Consider the following 21,955-nt stretch of genomic DNA (forward strand, 5'->3'; position numbering starts at 1 on the left):
AAAGCTAAGCAGACTGACACGTTGCTAATAAAATGCACTCACATGTTGGACACCGAACAGGCAGCACATCGCCAGAAGGGTGTCGTCCGGCAAAATGCCCTTTGCCAAACCGAGCAGGATGGAGCTGCGGCTCTCTGCAACACAGATGAATGATTAGACAATGCTGCATTGATGTAACAAGCATTGAGGTTAAGCAGCAATCAGCACAGACTAAAAAGTGAGCAAGTAAAAAATGACAATGCATAGTCTAACTTTTTTAAATGATGACCACTGATCAGCGTATTTTTTTTATAACAGGTACCTTCAGGATTACAAAACTACAGAACAGGCTGTGCAGTGACTGCAGGTCGCAACAGGTAAAGAAGGTATCCGATTGCCCTTTTCCTCTTTCTGTTTCAGGTTGTTCTACAGTGCAATATTTATTTTATTTATTTATTTCCAAATACTGCCAATCCCTCAAAGGGATTATTACAGGGGTGGGAGTTAATTCATACATGAATGTACAGAAGTAATGCGAACAGCAAATTATGCAAACAGCAAATATCATACTTTGCTTAAAAAAAGTGCAAGAATTCTACATTTAAGCTCTTCAAAACCTTAGATTTCCACTTTTGCCATGGTGTTAGAGGTTAGTATTTCCTCTTATACTAAATTATAACCTTTCCATCTGATACAACCTTGAAGTCTAAATTTTGAAGCAATGTGACGGCACAAGTAGACAGTAAATGATTTAATTCTGCAGAAATTGCTAACCTACATGGTCGGTTCCAAAAGTTCCCGGAATTTTTTTTTGGTAGCTAGCAACGCAGCTTGACGGGGCAGCGCTTTGGGTGGATAAGTTAGAGGAGGATATAAGCTTCAAAACGAGTCTGGTTTCGATTGCCTGCAGGCAGTTGTTGTTGGCAGGTCATGTTTTGCGCAGAGGTATCTACTGCACCCTCATCAAGAAAAAAGGAATGGACCAGTTTTTGGAGCAGCGTTATGCAATGAAGTTTTGTGTAAAACTGGGTAAAAACGGGGCGGAGACGCTCGAAATGCTTCAGAAAGCATACGGTGATGACGAAGTGAAACAAAGCCAAACTTTTATGTGGCACAAGAGGTTTCAGGAAGGCCAGGAGTCTGTCAACCATGACGACCACTCGGGACGCCCGTCGATACCACAAACGGACGACTCGGTGCCAAAAGTGCACCAAGTTTTGGACAAGGACCACCGATTAAGTGTTCAGATGATCGCAGGGGAGTGTGGAATACTCAAAACAATTGTTCATTGTGTTTTGACGGAGGATATTCAAAGCAGGAAAGTCTGCGCGAAAAGCATGCCAGAAGTCTTGACGAACAAGATGAAGGAGGAGTCACATTGCGCTCATTGTCTCCGTGCTGCTGTCCAAAATGGGTGTGGAAATGCTGCCCCAGCCGCCGTACAGTCTCGATCTGACACCAACGGACTTCTTTTTGTTCCCAGTGATCAAAAGAACATTGAAAGGAACTCTGCATGGGATGATGCAGACGTTAAAAGCATTTGCGACGACCTCACTGAAGGAGGTTCCCGTTGACGGCTTCCAGGGCGCCTTCAATGATTGGGTGAAGCGTTGGCAATGGTGCATCAAAGCAGCAGGAGAGTACTTTGAAAAGTTCTGAAGAGATTGTAAATTAATACTGAATAAATTATTTATAACAAAAAAATTGCGGGAACTTTTGAGACAGACCATGTATATTGGTAAAAAGGCACTGAGCATTCTTAGTTCAGTTATTATCTTTCTGAATTACTCCGTGAAAATTGAATACTGCGTCATCACTACAGTACACTATGAATGGTTTTCCTCCTTGAGCTCAAAGCTATGTGACAGCATGACACTCTAAAATGAGAGAAGAAAGAAGCAGCATAACGTATAAACTAAGACCCAATGCTCACCGTATGAGCACTGCGCTGAAGGTGACTTGTCATCAATGGCCTCTGCTATCATGGACGCCCTGAGAACGTTGAAGAGATCAACTAGCACAGGACTCAAGTTGGGGCTGTCCCATTTCTCACAGGATGGACTGCACTGTGAAAAAAAAACACGTGAGACGATGAACACCGTGTGTACAATGCCACACCTGGCAAGAGAATGCTGACACTGACTAGATGACATAATGGGATACACTCAGAAATGAATTAAACTGACAAGCTTATAATGCAATGCGTTGCTATGTGGCAAAGCATGCAAAATGTACTGTGGTTAAACGTGCACAGTGTATTGTGGTGAAGCATACCATGATCAAGAAAAGGAGAGAGTCATGGGGCCGAGCATGTTTTCCTTATTCACGCATGCATGCGCCATCAAAATACACTTGCCTCCTTATCAATCCTGGTACACTTCACCACAATGCATTGTGTACGCTACTCCGCAGTACACTTTGCAAGCTTCAGCACACAGCACTGAAGCTTGTATATAACAACAAAGCTATATCAAGCAATTTATGTAAGCTTCACTTTATTGCACCTTTATACTGTGAAGAAACTTACTTATGAAAATTGAAAATAACTTTAAATAAGCTATGCATGGTCTTGCCGATATGAGGTAGAGTGTACATTGAGTGATTAGCAGAAGGAAAAGAATTCTCGATGATGCAAGGACGCAACAAAAAGTGATATCAATACAAAGTTTAAAAATAGCTCATTACCGCTTGAAAAGATGCGAGTGGGAAAGCACAAACACCAGCCAAAGTATTTTGTTATTTTATGCGAAACTGCCGTACCTTGCTCGCATAAGCGTCTCTGAAAACAGACTGGTAAAAGTGCGGGACAGCAAACTGCTTGAGTTCCGTGTTGGAGCGGACCATGGATGCAGTCCTCTGAACTGGCTTCTGGCGCTTGACGTTTGTGAGATTCCTGCGTGGCAGCGCTTTGTCAAAAACATTACGCAAGAGATGGAAACGCGAATAAAGCATTGCGTGGGTAAGAAAACAAACAAAAAGGCACCACCACTTCAGACATCAAACATTAAATAAAAAAACACAAATGAAGAGAATGATGCATGTCAGTTATTTGCAAAAATTCATAGACAACAACACAGCGCAAGTAAAATTATGACCATGCACATTTGACGAATGTTAATTTTTAGAGAGTGTAAGTTATGGAGATACTGAATAGTTATTCACTGTTCACAAACATATTTTTGATTTTGGTGTACTTATTTTGGAATCAGATATTCGTGAGATCGTTTCTGTGACAAAGGAGAGAATTCACAAAGCTTCTTGTTAACAAGAAGTGTTTGTAAATAGACAGTTGCCTTAGCAAATACATATATTTAAACAAAGGTTATTACAACATACTGCAGTTCAATGTGCAATGAAAATGCATGTATTACAAAAGAGCACAAATGAAGAAAAACAGTCGCTTTCTAAATATGTAAAGTCAAATATTCATTCTGATTCCCTTGTTCATAATTACTATGAACAGGTATCATAATGATTCCTGTTTTTCTTTATTCTCTTTCATGTATCTGTGTACGTATGACACTGCTAAGATAATGCAAGATAATGCAAGATATGCAAGATATTGGAGTATTTATTTTAAGAAGAGGTTCCAGTATGTCGTAATCAATATTTTGTTAATTTGGAGTCTTTTATTTCAATTATGAAATTTACTAAATGATGGCTCAACATCTCAGTCTAGGGCATGTACTGCCCTGTGAATACAGACCAAGCTTTTCACTGATCTATCCAGAAATCAGAGGAGAATATCTAGGAAACAATTCTCGCAAAACAATCAGTAATCTAATGTTGCCAGTTGGCGACAACTCGCACCTGACAGTGCTTTTCCAGAAGTCAGCGCTGCCCAGGGTTGTCAGCATGGAGCGAGTTTTTCCCGCCGTGAAGCCTACGAAGCCCCAGGTGTTTTCTTGGCTCCCGTCTGATTTCACGGAGTCTCCAGAGCCCCATGAGGACACCACCTTGTTGTCGGGTAGCTGTGCCTTTTTTACAACGCAAAAATGGGAATTAAACAAGCAAGTAAATATTTTTTTTCCAATGAAGCCTGACTGATACAATAGTACTCAAGCTTCTGCTAAAAATGTCAGTCAAGCCAGCTTTATCACTGTCACAGTACTTATTGCAATAAAAGTATAACTGTTGGGAAACAAATAGCATTGAAAACAAGACTAGACGACGACAAGAACAAAAGGACAATGCGCTGACTGCCAACTGAAAGATCTATTCAGACAAAATGGCTTTTATATACTCAGAGGAGAAGTTAAAAGAGTGTGTTTCTTTGTGATTCTTGTTATTTCTCTTGCTTCCCCTCTAGGTGTATAAAAACCACTTTGCATAAGTTAAACCTTTCAGTTGGCAGTCAGTGCATCACACTGAGTTCCTTTTCCATCTAGTCCTGTTTTCAGCACTTTTTATCCCCAGTCATCTACCAACAACCTCATCAACGTGCATCATTGCAATTAAAACGCACAAAACACACAAAGGCCTTGAGTGTAGCAAACCCAAAATGAACCAGAGAAAGTGTGTTTTATATGCAGTGCTACACTCGACGCCAATGACAATTAATGTACCTAGGGTTCTGCAGGCTCTGATCAATTGCTTTAACCAAAATGTGTCATAAACTTCCTTTCACTCTTATACTCACAAAGATACATGTTAAAATACAGTTAATGTCTTTGTGACTATTGAAAAGTGCAAAATTACCACCAAGAGCGAAGGTTTGTTACTGCACAAGAAATTCTTGCCTACTGAAGAACATTGTCAAGAATTTCTTGTACAGATGCTTACTATGCAATCGTTTACCTCTGTCTGCCTCATATGAAGAACCATTTTAGAATAATGGCTTATATTAACTGGGTTTTTATCACACACGGAAATACAGAGCAAGTTTATGTAATAAAAGGCGAAAAATTCTTCTTAACTTTTGCAAATGACACTAGACTTAAGTGTTACAGAGAGACATGCAAAACATGAATATGGAAAGACCATAAAACAAATACTACAACCTTGTGCTTACAATCAGTGCCAACTTATGGATACACCAGGAGATACACCACAGCCTAACTCTGGCAGGATTCCCATAAGTGTGGCGGACACGTACAAACCCATTTTTGTTATGTCAAGGCAATGATAAACTTCTTTTAATATTGGTCTCTCAGTAACAACACTTTCAAGCGCGGTGGCATTGGTGCACTGCGGCTATGTAGACTTAACTTTTACTGAATGTTTACATTGCCACCAAGTACAGTAAATTCTCGTTGCACGCGAGCGACCCAAATCCACGAAGCAAGACACAGAGTAACGGTTCTGACACGAGCGCTTTGTGCTGAATTTATATGTTGCGGAGGTGCATGGTAAAGCAAGGACAGGTGCATACAGGATATGGGTAGGGCAGATGTGAGTAGGACGTTCTTACAGATTCTCTGCTAGCGCTGCTGGACACCTCGTCCTGTGGAAGGTCAAGCTGTTGGTAGATCTCTTGCAATTCCAGCATTTGAGTAGCCTTCAGCAGGTTGTCCACCGCAGTGTCCGGACAGTAGCAAAGAGAGAATGCAAGCAATTTCTGCCTGGACCGTTTTCAGGGAGAGGGTGAAAGAAAATGAGAAAAAGGGAGAGACATGCTTAATTTCAATCAATCAATCAATCAATCAATCAATCAATCAATCAATCAATCAATCAATCAATCAATCAATCAATCAATCAATCAATCAATCAATCAATCAATCAATCAATCAACATACTTCCTGACCCACTAAGTGGGACATTTACTCTTCGGTCCATAGCTGTCATGGTTAGACATAACTCCATGCATGGAAAGCCGTTACAAGATACCCAGGGCTGAAAGGGAGCTGGGAAAACGTACGTTTGTATGTTTCTCCTGCTCCCAGACAACTTTCTCGGAACCTGTCATGCATAAGGTAAGTGCAAACTGTAGAAGCCGCGAGAGTATTCAGCATTTTCCCGAATTTGGTGGTTCATAATATCTTCATGTCAACTCTAGCACATTCATATTGCCACATAACAACTCTAAAAATTATATATATATGCAAAAATTGAGCAGTATGAATCTTTTTGCCACAGAGTTTTAGCAGTTGAACTGAGAAGTGACTATGAGTGTTCTAGCCCTGTTAAAAAATTTAGCAATGAAAACAATGAAATGTGCCTTTAGTGCATAACTGCAGAGGTGTATAAACAAGGAAGGAAAATGGAGAGTTCTATAATAGTACAATACAAGAAGTATAACATTACCGAGCAGCAAGATCATTAAATTCGGTGCATTCTCCAAGGCTCTGGCAGATCTTCCAGCCTTCCGAGTGGTACCCGGCCATCAGCTTCTGACAAACCTCATAGCAGTGTTTGTAGTCTGCATCCTGCAGAAATAGCAGAATCATAATCTGCAACCGACTGACACGATCCACTTCAGATCAAAATTACCTGAAATGAGAGTGTCTGTATTTCGCAACGGCTTATTTGCTTTTGTATGCAGTTAAACTTGCTCCCTGCCAATCATAAATGAGTCTTTAAATGAGTTTAAATGAGTCATAAATGAGTTTCTTTAAAGCTTTTAGCTCTTGTGTCATTCCAAGGTTGAATACTGCAAACTGGTGCAACAAAGTCAAATGCTTTGCCATAACGTCAGGGGAGGAGAGGGAGAAAAACATGACTCAATTATGTACTTTCTTGAGCAATTTCCAGAACAATAAATGATATTGTAAGTAGCTGCACAAGGCCAGTACTATACAACATAGATATTTCTTGATGATTCCTACCTGTCACAAAGGTATGTGACAGGTGGGAAGCGAAGTTTTTAGGCTAGTTTTAAGCGTACAGTACACCAGCGATCTTATTGAGACCATACCTCAAGGGCGACATTCGCAAGAAGAGAGAGGACAGCTCCTTCGCGTCTTGCGCTGTCCTCACCATACAAGTGCAACAGTTCTGCCAGCTTGAGCACCTGCAATGGTCGCACATGAGATAGGATAATATTAAGCTTTGGTATGCTTCATAACTGCTAATTTCCAGAATGAACTGTGACATATTCACTTTCAGATACATTAGAACAAGAATATTTTTCTAAAAACGAGTGATATCATGTCATGTCATGGAGCCTATGTCATGGACAATCTAACAGTGGATGCTTGTTTTGACCACGGGGTACAGCTACGGATATCAACAGTGCCCGAATGCCTCCAGACTGAAAGATGCCACCACTGTGCATACTCTCAATGTCAAATAATAGCAACTGTTTATAATGAAAGCGTTGGGCCAACAGGAGCATAGATACCGATTATCTTTTCAGCAATGGAGTGGCTACTTGATGCTTTTAGTGTGCAGTAACAAACATTACTGCAGCAATGTGTCAAATGACTACAGATCAAGTTACAGGATACCCAGTTGTGCTGCTGAGGTCGCAAGTTCAATCCTGGCCAACGTAAACTTCATTCTGATGGGGGCAGAACGCAATAACATTTGTGTACATCTATTCGTGCATGATACAGAGCGCCAGGGAGTAAAAATCAATCCAGAGTCTCCCATTATTGCACTTAATAATCATATTACATTTTGAGCACAAAGAAACCTTATATTTGGTTCTAAATTCAGACTTGAAGGCAATTGCAACACACTCTTTTGAAATCAAATCCCATACACACAAAAAGACTCACCTTGCTGGGCTGCTTGTAGGCATTTGGTGTCTGGTGAAGAGCCTCTCTGATCAGCTCCATCTTATCACAGTGTCGAGCTAAGGAAAGAGTGCAAGGAATATAGATGCGTCAGTTGTGCAAAATCATATAAGATAAATTCGACTACTTCAATGTGTCTCTCAAATGCATTCATGCTCCATCTGAATGCCCTAATCTTTCATGTGTAGATGATCAGATAGGATGAAAAGACCGTAGGAACATTCACTTCATGTGTTATGCTGTCCTACATTCCTTTGCTGTTACTACAGAAAAATCTTTCTATTATGTTCCAAGTTGTTACATTTTTCCAAGCACATGCACTGGGAAATGTTGGTGCTATTTAATTTCCAATTAATCTATGTTAGCCTCCATCTTGTTATATTTCCATCTCCAGTTATGTCCAAGAACTGCAACAGTGCACCGATGACATGGCACAGTTAAGTGGCAGCACTTATGTTGACTGCTGCATGCCATCTCTAAAAACGGATGCTTCACAGCACCCACCACGCTTTACACCGGTATTGGCACTGCCTCATTTAAATTGGTATCAGCAACCGATTTCTCCACGACTCCTGAGAGTAAAAGTGAAGAGGACGTAGGTGAAATGACAAGCGGTAGCCAAACATCCCAGTAGATGGACCTATGACACCTTGCAAACTTGCTTTTATATGCACGGCTGCATGGATACTTATGAAGGACTACAAGTGCTCAAAGAACATTTAAATATTCAAACAGAGCATTGGAAGGCAATCACAGGTGTCATTTTTTGTACGATTTACAGCTACAAATGCGCCATAAAGGCTTTTAAAAGTCAGTCCAACCATAAGGCAGTAAAAGTGAGCTTATTTATATGATTCTTAATATTTTATTAATAGAGCTGTGTGAATAGCAAAATTTTGGGTGCGAAGTGAATTCGAATATTGAAGTGTGAGTGCGAATTGAATCGAAATATTTTTCGAATATTTCTCGAATACTTCGAAACGAAATGGTAGAAAAAAAAGTTGGAGAGGATTCCTAAGCATATTCTTATGAGATAGCAACATGAAAGTGTTTCTTTTCGCTAGGTTGATGAAGCGCTGGCGGGGTGGTGTTTCATAGTTGTCTTATCAAGAATGAGGCAATGTAGAGGCCGAATTGTATTTATGTACATGATTTGGTGCAACCAGAGTGTTGCCGACAACACTTTACACGTGACAGGCAGAGATGCCATTTCCTCAGCCTCTCCTCCTCTTTCAACTTCTGTGGAAGCCCAGCTGATGTGGCGGACAAGGGTGTGTTCTCTTCAAGTCCGGAGTTCCAAATCAGCCTCGTAGATGTCGATATATAAGAACATCTGAAATTTTGGATGCTAAAAAGCTTCGGCGTCCAATTTTTCGGACTTCCTGCCCAAATTTCAGGTCCAAAACAGCATTAATAAAGCCCCTCAACTCTGCCACATCTTTCATCTCCATGTTGGAACCAGCATTTTTTTTAATCAATACATTTGCGACCGTAGCGGAGCTTGAAAGGCAGCTTTGCCGCAATACGGGGGTGTGATGAGGTGAAGCATATTGAAAATCTAGGGACCACTTTCAATCTGACGTTGACTGTATTTGTCTTTGGGAAGTTCGAATTGTTTGAATACTAAAATTCCAGTGTGAACCGAATCGAATAGCAAATACTATTAGAAAAATATTCGAAATTTCGAATATTCGCACACCCCTATTTATTACCTTTCTATTCAGTTTCAAATAATGTGAGAAAAGCTCATGTAGAGTGCCACTTTCCCCTGTGTTATTAGATGCAAAATTTTTCCGTATTATGTGCACTCTTTCAGTGGTCTTCTAAGAAATGTGTCAGGGCGTTTTACTGTCTATACTGAATGGATGTTTAACATAACTCAGAATAAAGGAGAAAAAAAAGTCCACATACAAAGCAATTAGCAGAGCAACAAGGATATGCAAAGTAAAACGGTAAAACATCTCTCACTGCAACTGAGCTGCTCTGGGATGTTAAACCCCATAACCTAACAGCAGTCAGGCCAGTCACCTTGAACAGGAAGTGCAGGAACTTTGAACTGGCTCAACAAAGGCAGCGCTGACAGAAAGTCCAACTCTGCCTTGACTTCAGGAAGCCTGCTGTCCAATATCTGTAAGCATGCCCTAGGTAGGACAGGGGGTTGGGAATGAAAAAAAAAAAAATGCTGTTAGACACACAGAACCAACAACTCACTGAGAGAAGGTTAGTGGAGGCATGAACAATTTACTTCAAGCTAAATTAGAAATGGTAAGGAAGTGTCTGTGCACGTTCTTATACCTTTTCTGTCTGGTGCAAAAACTTTGAGGATATGGTACCAGTGCCTGAGACATAACATTTTTTTCAGCTGCAACTGATGAGACAGAGTCTACCATAGATATAACAGACTTCCAATTTATTTAAACATCAGTGAAATGAAGTTTGGCTTCTTTTGGATTTTCCTGTAGAAAAGCTACCACTAGTGCTACCCATACTCGCTTCTCCACTGACGCTAATTTCTGGAGTGTGGCGCTCTCTTGGAGCCGGAGGCTCAAAGAGAGCAACGTATTGCCCAACAGAGCATAGCCTCCAAGACTGGCGGCGCTGCTCTGTATGTAACAGATGTTATTTATAGCGGGCAATACTGCCTGCTGAAGAACTGTGCAGCCTGTCCAGATAAAGTTTCCTACAAAACTATACTCTGTTACAGCCTCAGAAAAAATGTCAGCTCCGCCCACAGTTATCGCTGTTGCTCCCACAGGGGTTTGCATAAAGACTCACTCACACCTGCGACTAGCACCGGCCACGCGACCATCCGCGACTGGCGACCAAAAAGCGACTCAAGGCGAGTGATGTTCATACCTGCGAGCGACTTATACCCGTTGCCACACAGAATTCACGTCTGCTGATATTTCTATTGCCGCGCAAAATGAGCTTATGTGCCGTTCCTGTCAATCTGATTGGTTCAGAGTTTTGCAGCTGCAGTCATGTGACTAAGCCAAAGTAGCCGCTATGCTACCAAAGCGGCCATATGCGTTCAGTCGCTTTGTGATTAACTTGGTAGCACCACCAGTGTGCTAGTCGTAGGTGTGAATGAGCCTTAAATGTTCCATCCAATAACGCTCACTTATTTTTTTGACATCAAGCACTTCTCAAGTGTTTCAGGTAGTTGGCTTTCCCATAAAGACACACGTGTGTGGCTGGTTTTAGGTCGATATTAATGAGAACTAACAGACAATAACGCCAAGGAAAGTATAGGGATTGCTATCTGTAGTATTTCAAATATAAATGTGAAGTAAAGTGGACGAAAAGATAACTTGCCACCGGCAGGAACCGAACCTGCGGCCTTCGAATAACGCGTCCGATGCTCTACCACTGAGCTACGGCGGCGGTCATCCTCCCGTCCACTTTATAGGGTATATACGTGCATTTAAACCTAGGAGTGTTAGTCAGCGCCAATTGCAGCCATGGTGGCGAGTGTGGAACACTCTTTTTTCTGCCTTGTTGGCGTCACGTAGCACGTGATCTTTTTACGAACTGGCAGCTGACCAATAATCCCTCGCATACTTACTTATACTTTCCTTGGCGTTATTGTCTGTTAGTTCTCATTAACATTGTGTCTAACAAAGAAAAAAAACGAGCCCTTAAGAGTCATCTCCTTTCCTTCATTCATAGCGAGGGTCTCGTCCTGGCAGACTTGATGCCTTCAGGTAGTATGCGAGGGATTATTGGTCAGCTGCCAGTTTGTAAAAAGATCACGTGCTATGTGACGCCAACAAGGCAGAAAAAAAGAGTGTTCCACACTCGCCGCCATGGCTGCAATTGGCGCTGACTAACACTCCTAGGTTTAAATGCACATATATACCCCATAAAGCGGACGGGAGGATGACCGCCGCCGTAGCTTAGTGGTAGAGCATCGGACGCGTTATTCGAAGGTCGCAGGTTCGGTCCCTGCTGGTGGCAAGTTATCTTTTCGTCCCCTTTACTTTCTTCACATTTATATTCGAAATACTACAGATAACACCCCCCATGCTTTCCTTGGAGCTATTTTCTGTTAGTTCTCATTAATATTGTGCCTAACAAAGAAAAAAACGAGCCCTTAAGAGTCATCTTCTTTCCTTGGTTTAAGGTTGGAAGCTTGAACATTCTGGTAAATTTAGTCAGGGATTCTTACATCACCGCTCAGCCAAAACGTTATTTTTTAGGTAGTAATGACAAACCTTTGACTCTTAACATGCATGGTATTTACATCAGCCGAGAAAAAAGTACTTCCAGTTCGAGCAGAAATCAGCTAGTGCGACCGTCTTGGACACGACAAGGACAGGTGCACCGTGATTCTGTGGGCAGAGCTCAAATTTCCCTTAGGTTGTAATGGACTACATATAAATCACATTTCGGCCCCCAAGTAATAGTGCCACCAGCAGCTAGCTTCACACAGCTTGACAGTCGCTAATGATTCAGAATTGTTTATTGGCTTTTAGTACCCATTTGAAGCACAGTGCAAAACAAATTACCACGCACTTTGCACAGCCTCTACTTGCCTTGCAAGCGGAATGCAGGAGTCCGTGTGCGATGCTGCAGAATCGACGTACTCCCTGGCAGCGGAAAGGACCAAGTCCACTGACGTCTTGTACGGCAAGCTGTTTGGGTGCTTCGGTTTGGAGGACGTGCCTTCTTGGTTGCACGTCAGCAGTTTAGACGCTGACCCAATAAACTCACGATTCCCTGATCCGAGCAGGGCGTGTGCCACCATCTAATGGCAAGGCACAAGCCAAGGGCAAGCGTTAGCAATGCTGTTTAAAATGAAAGCTAATGTCTGTCAACCAGCTAAAAAATAGGTATGAGACTGAAATCTACATCCCATTCTACACCGAATAATGGCTACATTTTTACAATTTCACATATATTTGACCAAAATAGCATAACTTGGCACCTAATAAAATCATGCAAAGCAGCACGTTTGTACAACTCATTCATATGGGAAATACATATGTAGTAAAGGGGCATAGCAAGAAATATTTTCGAGGGGAATGCAACCAGCCTTTATGTATGTCCGTGCATGTGTTTGTATGTATGCGTTTATATATACCCATGCAAAATTTAAAATATGAGAGGGGGTTTAACCCCCCTTCCACCCTCGCTATGTCAGCGATGTAGTGTCATATTTTATGGATCTTTCCAGTATTCTAATACATTTCACTGCTTACATATAAAAGCAGGTAACTCAGCGAAGCATATGATGGTAGAAAAAAATTAAAGAGCAAAAAAATGCAAAACTTAAAAAACATAGAGCAAAGCTTCAAATTCTGCATCACTGTCAAAGGCAAAAAATATGCAGTAGCAATATCTCAGATGATAATTCAGTATGGAGTACCTTGACACAGTCAGGTACCGTGATGCTGCTGAAGACATTCTTCTGAAACAGCAATATGTCGTCCAAGAAAGAGCTCCATTCATTTTCTGTAAGTGGAGGAGACCTGAAAGAGAGATTTTGCTTCTTTAAAAAAAAAGCAAAAAAAAGCTGAAATACTATTCCACAAGCCAAACCTCGTTATAGATGTTTACCCAGAAGCATTATCTCGCAACAAAAAAAAAGCCTCCTCTTACAAATATGTAAATTTCCGTAACAGAATTATCAACAGGTCATAGAGAGACTGTAATAGCAGTAAAGCAGAAGCACTGATAATGTGATGTAATACATATAACATGAAAGATGTTGATTCTGGTTTAACATGTGGTAAGTTTCTTTAAAATCCACTTAATCTCCTTTTTTATTTCTACATTTCAATTAAACAAAGAGTTAAGTTATATGTACTGCACTTTCCTTGGCTTTGATGCTTGCTGACTTCATGTGGTTGAAACTACATGGTAAGAAACAACAACAACGACAACAACAATGACAGCTGAGCCCCTCGGTTCCCCTGACTCTCATTGTGCAAAAAAGGTTCTGCAAGCCAAATTCTTACTCAAACCAGGAACAACAATTCAGTAGATGTACATACCTCTTCAGTGCTGCAGATGTGACCTTCTTCAACAAAAGCTCGAGCTGCTTCACGTCGCTGATGCTGTCAACGATCGTCTTGACACAGATTTTGGCACCGTAACGTTGAAAACACTCTGCAACCCTACAAGCAGGAGGGATAAGTGCATTTAATTAATGCATAAACAAGTTGCTTGAACATACTGCCACCGCTATCATACTGTTCATACTGTTCGCCGCTATAAGCATACAGTGTGTATTGCTGTAGTTTGACTTTTCGTTTCCCGGTCACAAGTTTGGCCAAATAAAAAAGTTTCATCTTGGACATGCCAACTGCTACCTTTGTCGACGTCACTGCCCCGTGACAATACGTATATGCAAGGCAGGAAGGATGGCAAGGCCATTATTTCCTGTCAGCCCGTCAAATGCATGTCACTTACTCAATGTAGCTTTCAAGGGCATCCAGTTGGTCATGTAAGTGCTTCAGCTCCTCGCTCTCATTTTCACCACTGCAAGAAAGCACAGTTAACTGCATTATAACATACACTTGAATAGAAATGTGCACGGGATAAAAAGTCAAAACAACTTAACTAGAAATACTAGAAATACTAGAAAAACAGATGCACAATAAACTGTACAATGATAAACAATGGCACTACTAGACCATTTACCTCAAAGGTTGCATGCCATAAGCTACAATAAAATGACTCGTAATGAACCAAATTCATGCACAGGAGGCGAAGAACATGCTCACGTTAAATGAAGCTTCACACAACAAAGGTGTTGAATACATAGTTTTGGCGTTTCATATGGAACTTTTCAATAGGAGACTGCAAGTGTAAATCTTTTGACAATAACAACACATGCATGAGCCACGATCCACATCAGTGACAAAGAAATACTAGGTGTCAGTAGAGCAGAACCTAACAAGTGAGACAATAAGGTTACAATGCATTGAGATAGATTAAGCTGTAATTGAAAATGCCATAAAGAGGAAAGCGAGTGCAGTCATAGGCACATTCACCTGCTGAATTTCAATGTCCTAAAGTATGTGACGAGCGAGTAGGTGAAGCCATCACACTGCATAAGGCCGTGACAACAATGTGCTATAACTATGCTAACTATAACTAAGGAATTTCATTAATGCGGCCCAGATATCCCAAGCACATGACAGCACAAAGAGCTCGTCAGGCTGTCATCGACATACCTTGCCCCTCGCTGAGGAACACACTTTATGATTCTTTCAATGTAGTCCAGTTGGTCGTCTCTGCAAGAAAGTGGAACGCAGGTGTGATAGCCAGTTCAAAAAACACTCCTAGCAATGTGCATGTTTGGGCTAGTTGGTAATCCATTGATGCTACTATAGCGCAAACTTCAGAGACGAGGGACACTCGCAACACTCCTAGTACACAATGCACTCGAACCAGCTTTCCTTACTCTATCTAGTGAGGCATGGCTGCAGTGGAATACTTAATGAGCCACAAGAGAACCATTCAATTCAACACCAAAAGTATTTTTATCATATATAAAAAAAAAATCAATATAGTTACATGCCAAATTGACCAAAAAAGAATTTCTGCCAGGCTCATTGCGAAATAAGTGTTAACACGAGGCTTTGATGGGCAGGCAAGTGGTCTTTTGTTGATTTTCTAGGCAGACTGGCCACTTGCAATGTCGATACATGGCACGTAAACAATGCTAAATTGCGAAAATGCACTTAGTGCCATCGTTACCCATATGATTACATACTAGATTGAACTAGGCTAGAATGTCGGTTTGCTGGCTGCAAACCACCCAAAATAAGCAGCGAGCCAAAATGCACATTTGCACATAGGATGCATCATGTCAAGTTACTTTTGCCAAGTAGCTGACATCTTTACCACCATGACACAAATATCTATTGAGTTGAGGACAAAAAAAAAAGAAGTAGGGGGAAAACAGCGCTAGATTAGACGGAACACAAGATGAAGAAATCGCGACAACAGCGCTGCTCCTGTGTTTCATCGAATTTTGCGCCATTTTCCCCTCTTGCAACCAGGGACAAACAAGCCTAAGCCTAAACCATAGCAAAAAAAAAAGTTTCACTGTAACCGAAATCAACTAGAACCATGTACTTGGTTTCATATAGCAGGAGAATAGACACACACAAAAAAGAAAAAAAAGTGATTACCGAGCTTTGACTGAACTATAGAATGGAGCTCACAAATAATGTACAAAATTTGGAAGCCCACCTTTGGCAGCTGCGAATGCAAGACAAAGCCAGTTCTGCAAGTTCATGAGCATCTTGCAATATTCGCTCCAGATCCTAAAAACGAAGAATTGCATGCAAGTTATGTTTCAAGAGAAAGAACATTCAACACAGCTTGATTTATATTATATCGAAAAGATGAACTATACCTCAAGGTTGGAGTTCTCAAAGACCTGTACACAAGGAGCCAGGTCTTCTTTTGCCGTCTCCGAGAGGAATTCTCCCAGCAGACGGCGACGGCTTCCGGGAGAAGCCCGCTCGCACCGATTCACAAACGGTAGCAGCCAATCCCGCAAGCAGAGAACGTACTTCTTGTCTGAACTCTGTCAATGATACGTAATGAAGCCAGAGAGACAGATTCTTGAGAAAGCAGTGAAAAAACACTTACTACATTGTTTTGAATCCTCGTATCTACTGTGATGCAAGAGACTCTTACTGAGTTGTATTATATATATATATACTTTTTGTAATCACACATGTACTTGCGCTGCAAAAGATGAAATAAATAATAAATTAATAATATCTGGGGTTTCATGTGCCAAAACCATGATATGATTATGAGGCACACCGAAGTGGAGGGTTCTGGAAACTTAGACCATCTGGCGTTCTTTAACATGCACTGACATCGCACGGTACATGGGCCTCTAGCGTTTCGCCTCCATCAAAACGCGACCACCGTGGCCGGGATCGAACCCGCGACCTTCGGGTCAGCAGCCGAGCACTGTAACCGCTACACCACTGCGGCAGATGCAAAAGGTGAGAAGAACATTTGAGCAAGACAAAAAGAACTGCTTTGTGGCACATCCGGCATACCAATACAGCACTCTGATTCAGGTTACAATTACATGAAGCCCACCTTCAATTAGAAAATTCTGCACTTTGGAAACAAATAAAATAATAGGTAATGAGACTCTGAACCAGTACAAACAATGGACAGCAGTCCCAGAAATGAAATGGTACTTCCACAAAATGAAATTTTTTGGCAACTTGCGCTCTCATACCACTCTGTATGCAAGCACACGTCAAAAACGAAATGCGATCGAAATGCTGGAAAACTGCAGTTGCAATGGCTACATATTATTATGCCGTGTATGTGCCGGACTAAGAAGAGGAAGAAGTCTGCGGAGGTGGAAAAGAAGAAGATCTCTCGGCAGCCTCGTCCTGTGCGGTCTTGCCATCCAAGCCTTCTGTCGATAAACCCCAAACCCTTACTGTGGGCGTAACAGAGTGGTGGAGGTGCAGGGTAAGACAACCAACGACGGAACCGCTACCCTTCGGACTTCGCCAAAGTTGTCACCTCGCCGGCCTGCCTCCTTCCATGCCGATCATGCCTGACGACACAGACACTCGGGAACCAGCACCCAGCAGTTCTTGGCCGCATCACAAAGAGCCACGACCCTTCTCCGGGAAGGCTAACGAAGACGTGGACGCATGGCTCAAGCACTACAAGCGGGTAAGCCACTACAACAAATGGGATGCTGCCTCCCAGCTATCTCACGTGGTTTTTTACCTTACCGATGTTGCACTCGTCTGGTACGAGAACCATGAAGACCTATTGACGACATGGGAACGCTTTGTTGAAGAGATAACGAAGTGTTTCAGTAACACAGCTGCGAAAAAGAAACTTGCTGAGCAGACTCTTGCACAAAGGGCTCAGTTACCCGGAGAGACATGTACAATGTATACAGAGGAGATTTTGAGGCTCTGTAGGCAAGCAGATGCCAGCATGTCCAAAGAAGACAAGGTGGGACATTTATTGAAAGGCATTGCAGAGGATGTCTATAGCTTTCTCATAAGCAAAGAAAGCCTAACCTAAGTGTCAGATGTCATTCGCCACTGTCGGACGTTTGAGACATTGAAGCAGCGAAGAATAACGCCAAAGTTTGGTCGTCTGGCCAATGTCACCACGGTGGCCAATGTAGAAACTGCACCAACTGTTGACCTTGCACAACCATCCATCAGATCATTCGGGAAGAGCTATGCAAACATGAAAGCATGACGCGTGAAGTGGCCGGCACCTCTCGATGCCATTTCCCGCGAGATGTGGCTACCCTGCAGCTTGAGGATTTCGAGAATCCGTCCGTCAACGCAGCGGAGGTTGCGGAATCCCGGCCTATCCATCGTTCAAGCACGACTTACTACCAGAGATCACTGTACCCTCAGCGCTTCAGCACCGAACGCCCACACCGCCGACCAACGAACGATTATGTTGAGCGTCGCACTTACGCAAATGACCATGCCAACGTGCTGGAACACGTCGAAGGGCAGCGACGACTGCGCCTAGCTCCCGTGTGCTACAACTGTGGTGTGACCGGTCACATATCAAGATACTGCGATCACTCGCGAATACCACGCTATGAACGGCCGCCACCCTGGACGCAACAGCCTGGTGTCCCACCTTTTGAGGAACGCTGGACCACCAAACCACGACCCACGAGCAGCTTTTGGCAGGGACCCTTTCGCAACCGTTCTCCTGCCTCCGACCGAAGTGTGACGCCACCTCCAGCACCTCGACTGCGCCGGTCTCCGTCGCCCCGTCGCTGTTCCTCGTCACCACATCAGGAAAACTAGACAGCGCGGTCGATGGGGGTGAGGTCCCTGGTGACTTGCTGCAAGAAGAGATACCTCCACCGGTGTTTACCGGTAAGACCTTCTCGGCCACGGGTTCCCGCTTCCTGCTGGTGGTTCCGGATACGCTATGTTCCTCTGTTCTGCGCGCCATGCACGACGACGCAACTTCGGGTCACCTGGGAATGACGCGAACGCTCCATCGTACACAGGAGCGCTTTTACTGGCCACACATGCGCCAGTCAGTTGAGCAGTACGTGGCCGGTTGTACCCGATGCCAGGCGCACAAATCAGTCACTACAGCTCTAGCTGGACTCCTACAACCTGTGACGCCTCCCAGTGCTCCATTTGAGCACGTTGGCATTGACCTCGTGGGCCCTTTTCCGCGCTCATCGAAAGGCAACAGATGGATTGTAGTGTGCGCTGATTATCTTACCCACTACTGCGAGACGGCTGCCCTGCCATCTGTGACTGCTGGGCAAGTCTCCTCCTTCCTTCTGCACTCGATTATACTGCGCCACGGACCTCCTCGCGTCATAATAAGTGACCGCGGACGTCAGTTTACGGCAGACGTTGTCGAGGAACTCCTCCGTATGTGTGGCTCAGAACTTCGACATTCCACGCCTTACCATCCACAGACGAATGGCCTTACCGAACGAACAAACCGGACACTGGTGAATATGTTGTCAATGTACGTGGCGTCCAACCATAATAACTGGGACGACGTTTTACCGTTCATCACGTATGCCTTCAATACTGCCCAACACGAGACCACCAGCTACAGCCCTTTCTTTCTTCTTTATGTTTGACCCCCTCGTTATACCCTCGATATGAACATATTACCATATTATCAACATCGTCGACTGACCAACTGGAAGGACGCTAGTCACCTGGCTGCAGTGATGCAGTCGTCTACTTGTCAATGCAAATACTTGCCATGCTCATCAGAAGCCTGATCTTCTCGCCGTCCGACATTTGCTCCAGCTGTGTAAGCGTCAATGGTTGGCTGATGCGACACTCATACACGAGGGTTTCCAGTGTAAGAAGATCACCATAGAGTTTGCCTAGACCCTGTAAGAAAAGCAAACGTACTGTGGCATTTAAACAACAGGAACAAGGCAGGCAAAGAATGGTGAAAGTTTATGAAGATATTGTTTGTGGGGAATATTGTGCCACAGCACTAGAATTCTTTTTCACCGCTTTGGAAAACAAGAAACAAAGCTCAACGTATCTTTTAGGTAAGATTTACCGTGGCATTGCATTTCTTTGCTGGTGCTGCATTATGTAAAGGAACACTCGCTGACTGGTATGCGGCACTGTTATGACTGTAGAGTGCATATAGCTATATTGCGTCTGCACCTGGTACACAGTTACAATATTTCACTGTACTTTGGTAAAGAAGAAAGAAAGCATGCATGCATCAATATACGTCCAATGCATGCCACTCCTAATGAGGAACTCAGCACCATTTCGTTCACTGGCTCACACGATAAAGCTGTATTGCTAGCAAATGACCATGAGACGAGTGCACACCTCGACATTGTTCAAGCATCCGATCTTGACTAGCTCCAAGGCATTCTCCACCAGAGAACTCATTTCTTCGATTTCATGAGCTCGCTCCGAATACCACTGCGTCAGCATTTCGCAAGTTGGCTCCTCAGTCCTGAGTAAAAGACAAAAGACATTTTGATGCTTACTCCACACGAGCAATAGTGACAGTCGCAGCGATATCGACACACCTTCAATAGTGACACTCGCCTCGATATCACTGCTCTCTCGATAAGACTGTAAAACATGCCAGCAACTAGCTGTGCACATCTGGTGCTAGCTGCTATACTTGCTTGACATTTATTGACAAGTGTTGCAGTTTTTATTTTTCCAGCTTTATACAATTCAGAATATTGATCAGCAGGTGCAAATAATTCAGTTTTTAGCAATCTGGATGAGAAAAAGACATGTGACCTTTGAGAGGCATACTCTGCGCTTTATAATTCCATTATAAGTAACCACGCATGCTGTGAAACAGGACTTACAGTAGAAGCACTGGCTCTGATTCAATTTCTATGCCTTCTGCATTATAAAAACACCCAAATGTGGCGCAACTACATGCAATGAGGTTGGGAACAACATCACATTAAATTTCAGGAACAAGAGAGTAATACCAAATTATCCAGCTTTTGGTAATAATGAGGGTCAAATAAATGAGACATTAGAGTAACATCAATTTGGTTACATATGGGCTTACTCTAATGAGGTTGTACTAAACGAGAGCGACATATAATGAGTGCCAGAGGAAATGAAGTGATGAAGCATGAAAAACTCACCACCACTTTTGCAGCAAAGGGTTGTCATCATAGAAATCTTTGTCATACGCATTCCACACAGCCACCATTGGTGCCCTAAAATTGTGAATATGGACATAAATAATAATGAGGTGCTTGCTTGTATACTGACCTGCATTAATATTTAGACATAATGTTTAAAATGCTCTACGAGCTCCTTCCTTACTCTTGAATCATTTCTTCGCACCAGTCTTTCTCCCTGAGGTCTTGTGTGTCCCATGAGATCACTTCACGAGTGCCTTGTTCTGTGATCCTGAAGAATAGAATGAAAGGGTGCTATGGTTGGTGACAGCCTAAGCATGCAGTAGTAAATACATTTCTGCCCAGCTGAAACATATTAAATATAATTTTTCTAAAGATGCCCCAGCTAGTAATGTTTGCTAATTTCCGTGATGTAAAAGGGGAGGTGAACGTTGAACACTAAAGTCATTCAGGAACTATTTTTCTCGACCAAGGAGCCAGTTTAGTGGGCAGCGCACTAAGTCTTATGTTGCTCCCGAATACTGATAAATTACGAAAATTAAAAGCTAGACAAGAAAACCTACTTGGCCTTGGGAAGGCAAAGTGGAATAATGAGACGGAGGCAAGGTCTCTGGGAAGTTGCTCATGACGGTGAGCCAGTGCGGCAGAGTGGCCGCACCAGCATAGGTGAACAATGTTGACACGGCAGGGGCATTGCCTTCTTGCGCGAATGACAGGGCTGCCTCGAGGGGTGGCTGGCATCGAAAGCTCTCGAAGAATTCGGAGTCAAACTTCTCGGGAGACAGAGTCAGTCCCTCGTGAATCTGTTGCAAAGAGATATGTAGTATGTTATATTAACAACCAGAAAAAGGCAAGTGACACAAGCCGTTTTTATATATGTGGCTATTCTAGATTCACAGCCATTCTAGATTCATTGTTGGCCTGTAATGTTTTATGTTGAATTTAGTGTTACAACTAATAACTGTTAAGGACCCATTGACGAGTTTCCAAATTCTTTTTTGTGTGTGATGTAGAAGGGAGCATGCAATTTACACCAGAATTTTCAGGGTTGAAGCTCCTTCTAAGAGTTGAAAAACTGATTTTGAGAAAGTCAGGCAAGAGCACAGAGGAAAAATGGTGGTCTTACGCTATATCATACTGGAGCATTGTGCCTGTAGCTCCCCGCATGACTAGATAAGTTTCTATA

The 21,955-nt window shown here is 42.7% G+C and overlaps 1 protein-coding gene across 1 annotated transcript in view; it reads right to left on the reverse strand.

Annotated features, from left to right (window-relative positions):
• LOC119387482 (NBAS subunit of NRZ tethering complex) overlaps positions 1-21,517 on the reverse strand; it is a 35,611-nt gene extending 14,094 nt beyond the window's left edge. Inside the window, exons 1-21 of the mRNA XM_049414188.1 lie at positions 21,333-21,517; positions 20,954-21,040; positions 20,770-20,844; positions 19,979-20,108; positions 19,382-19,516; positions 16,027-16,200; positions 15,861-15,934; positions 14,837-14,896; positions 14,070-14,138; positions 13,652-13,774; positions 13,024-13,126; positions 12,191-12,402; positions 9,684-9,796; positions 7,638-7,714; positions 6,833-6,928; positions 6,223-6,344; positions 5,390-5,540; positions 3,790-3,956; positions 2,740-2,872; positions 1,913-2,045; positions 43-134 (exon numbers count right to left, since the gene is read on the reverse strand). Of these exons, the coding sequence (XP_049270145.1) occupies positions 43-134; positions 1,913-2,045; positions 2,740-2,872; positions 3,790-3,956; positions 5,390-5,540; positions 6,223-6,344; positions 6,833-6,928; positions 7,638-7,714; positions 9,684-9,796; positions 12,191-12,402; positions 13,024-13,126; positions 13,652-13,774; positions 14,070-14,138; positions 14,837-14,896; positions 15,861-15,934; positions 16,027-16,200; positions 19,382-19,516; positions 19,979-20,108; positions 20,770-20,844; positions 20,954-20,964 (2,250 nt within the window). The 5' untranslated portion in view covers positions 20,965-21,040; positions 21,333-21,517. The remainder of the gene's footprint in view (positions 1-42; positions 135-1,912; positions 2,046-2,739; positions 2,873-3,789; positions 3,957-5,389; positions 5,541-6,222; positions 6,345-6,832; positions 6,929-7,637; positions 7,715-9,683; positions 9,797-12,190; positions 12,403-13,023; positions 13,127-13,651; positions 13,775-14,069; positions 14,139-14,836; positions 14,897-15,860; positions 15,935-16,026; positions 16,201-19,381; positions 19,517-19,978; positions 20,109-20,769; positions 20,845-20,953; positions 21,041-21,332) is intronic.
• Between the last annotated feature and the right edge of the window lie 438 nt (positions 21,518-21,955).

This window comes from Rhipicephalus sanguineus, chromosome 3 (genome assembly GCF_013339695.2).
Source record: "Rhipicephalus sanguineus isolate Rsan-2018 chromosome 3, BIME_Rsan_1.4, whole genome shotgun sequence".
Taxonomy (NCBI): Eukaryota; Metazoa; Arthropoda; class Arachnida; order Ixodida; family Ixodidae; genus Rhipicephalus; species Rhipicephalus sanguineus.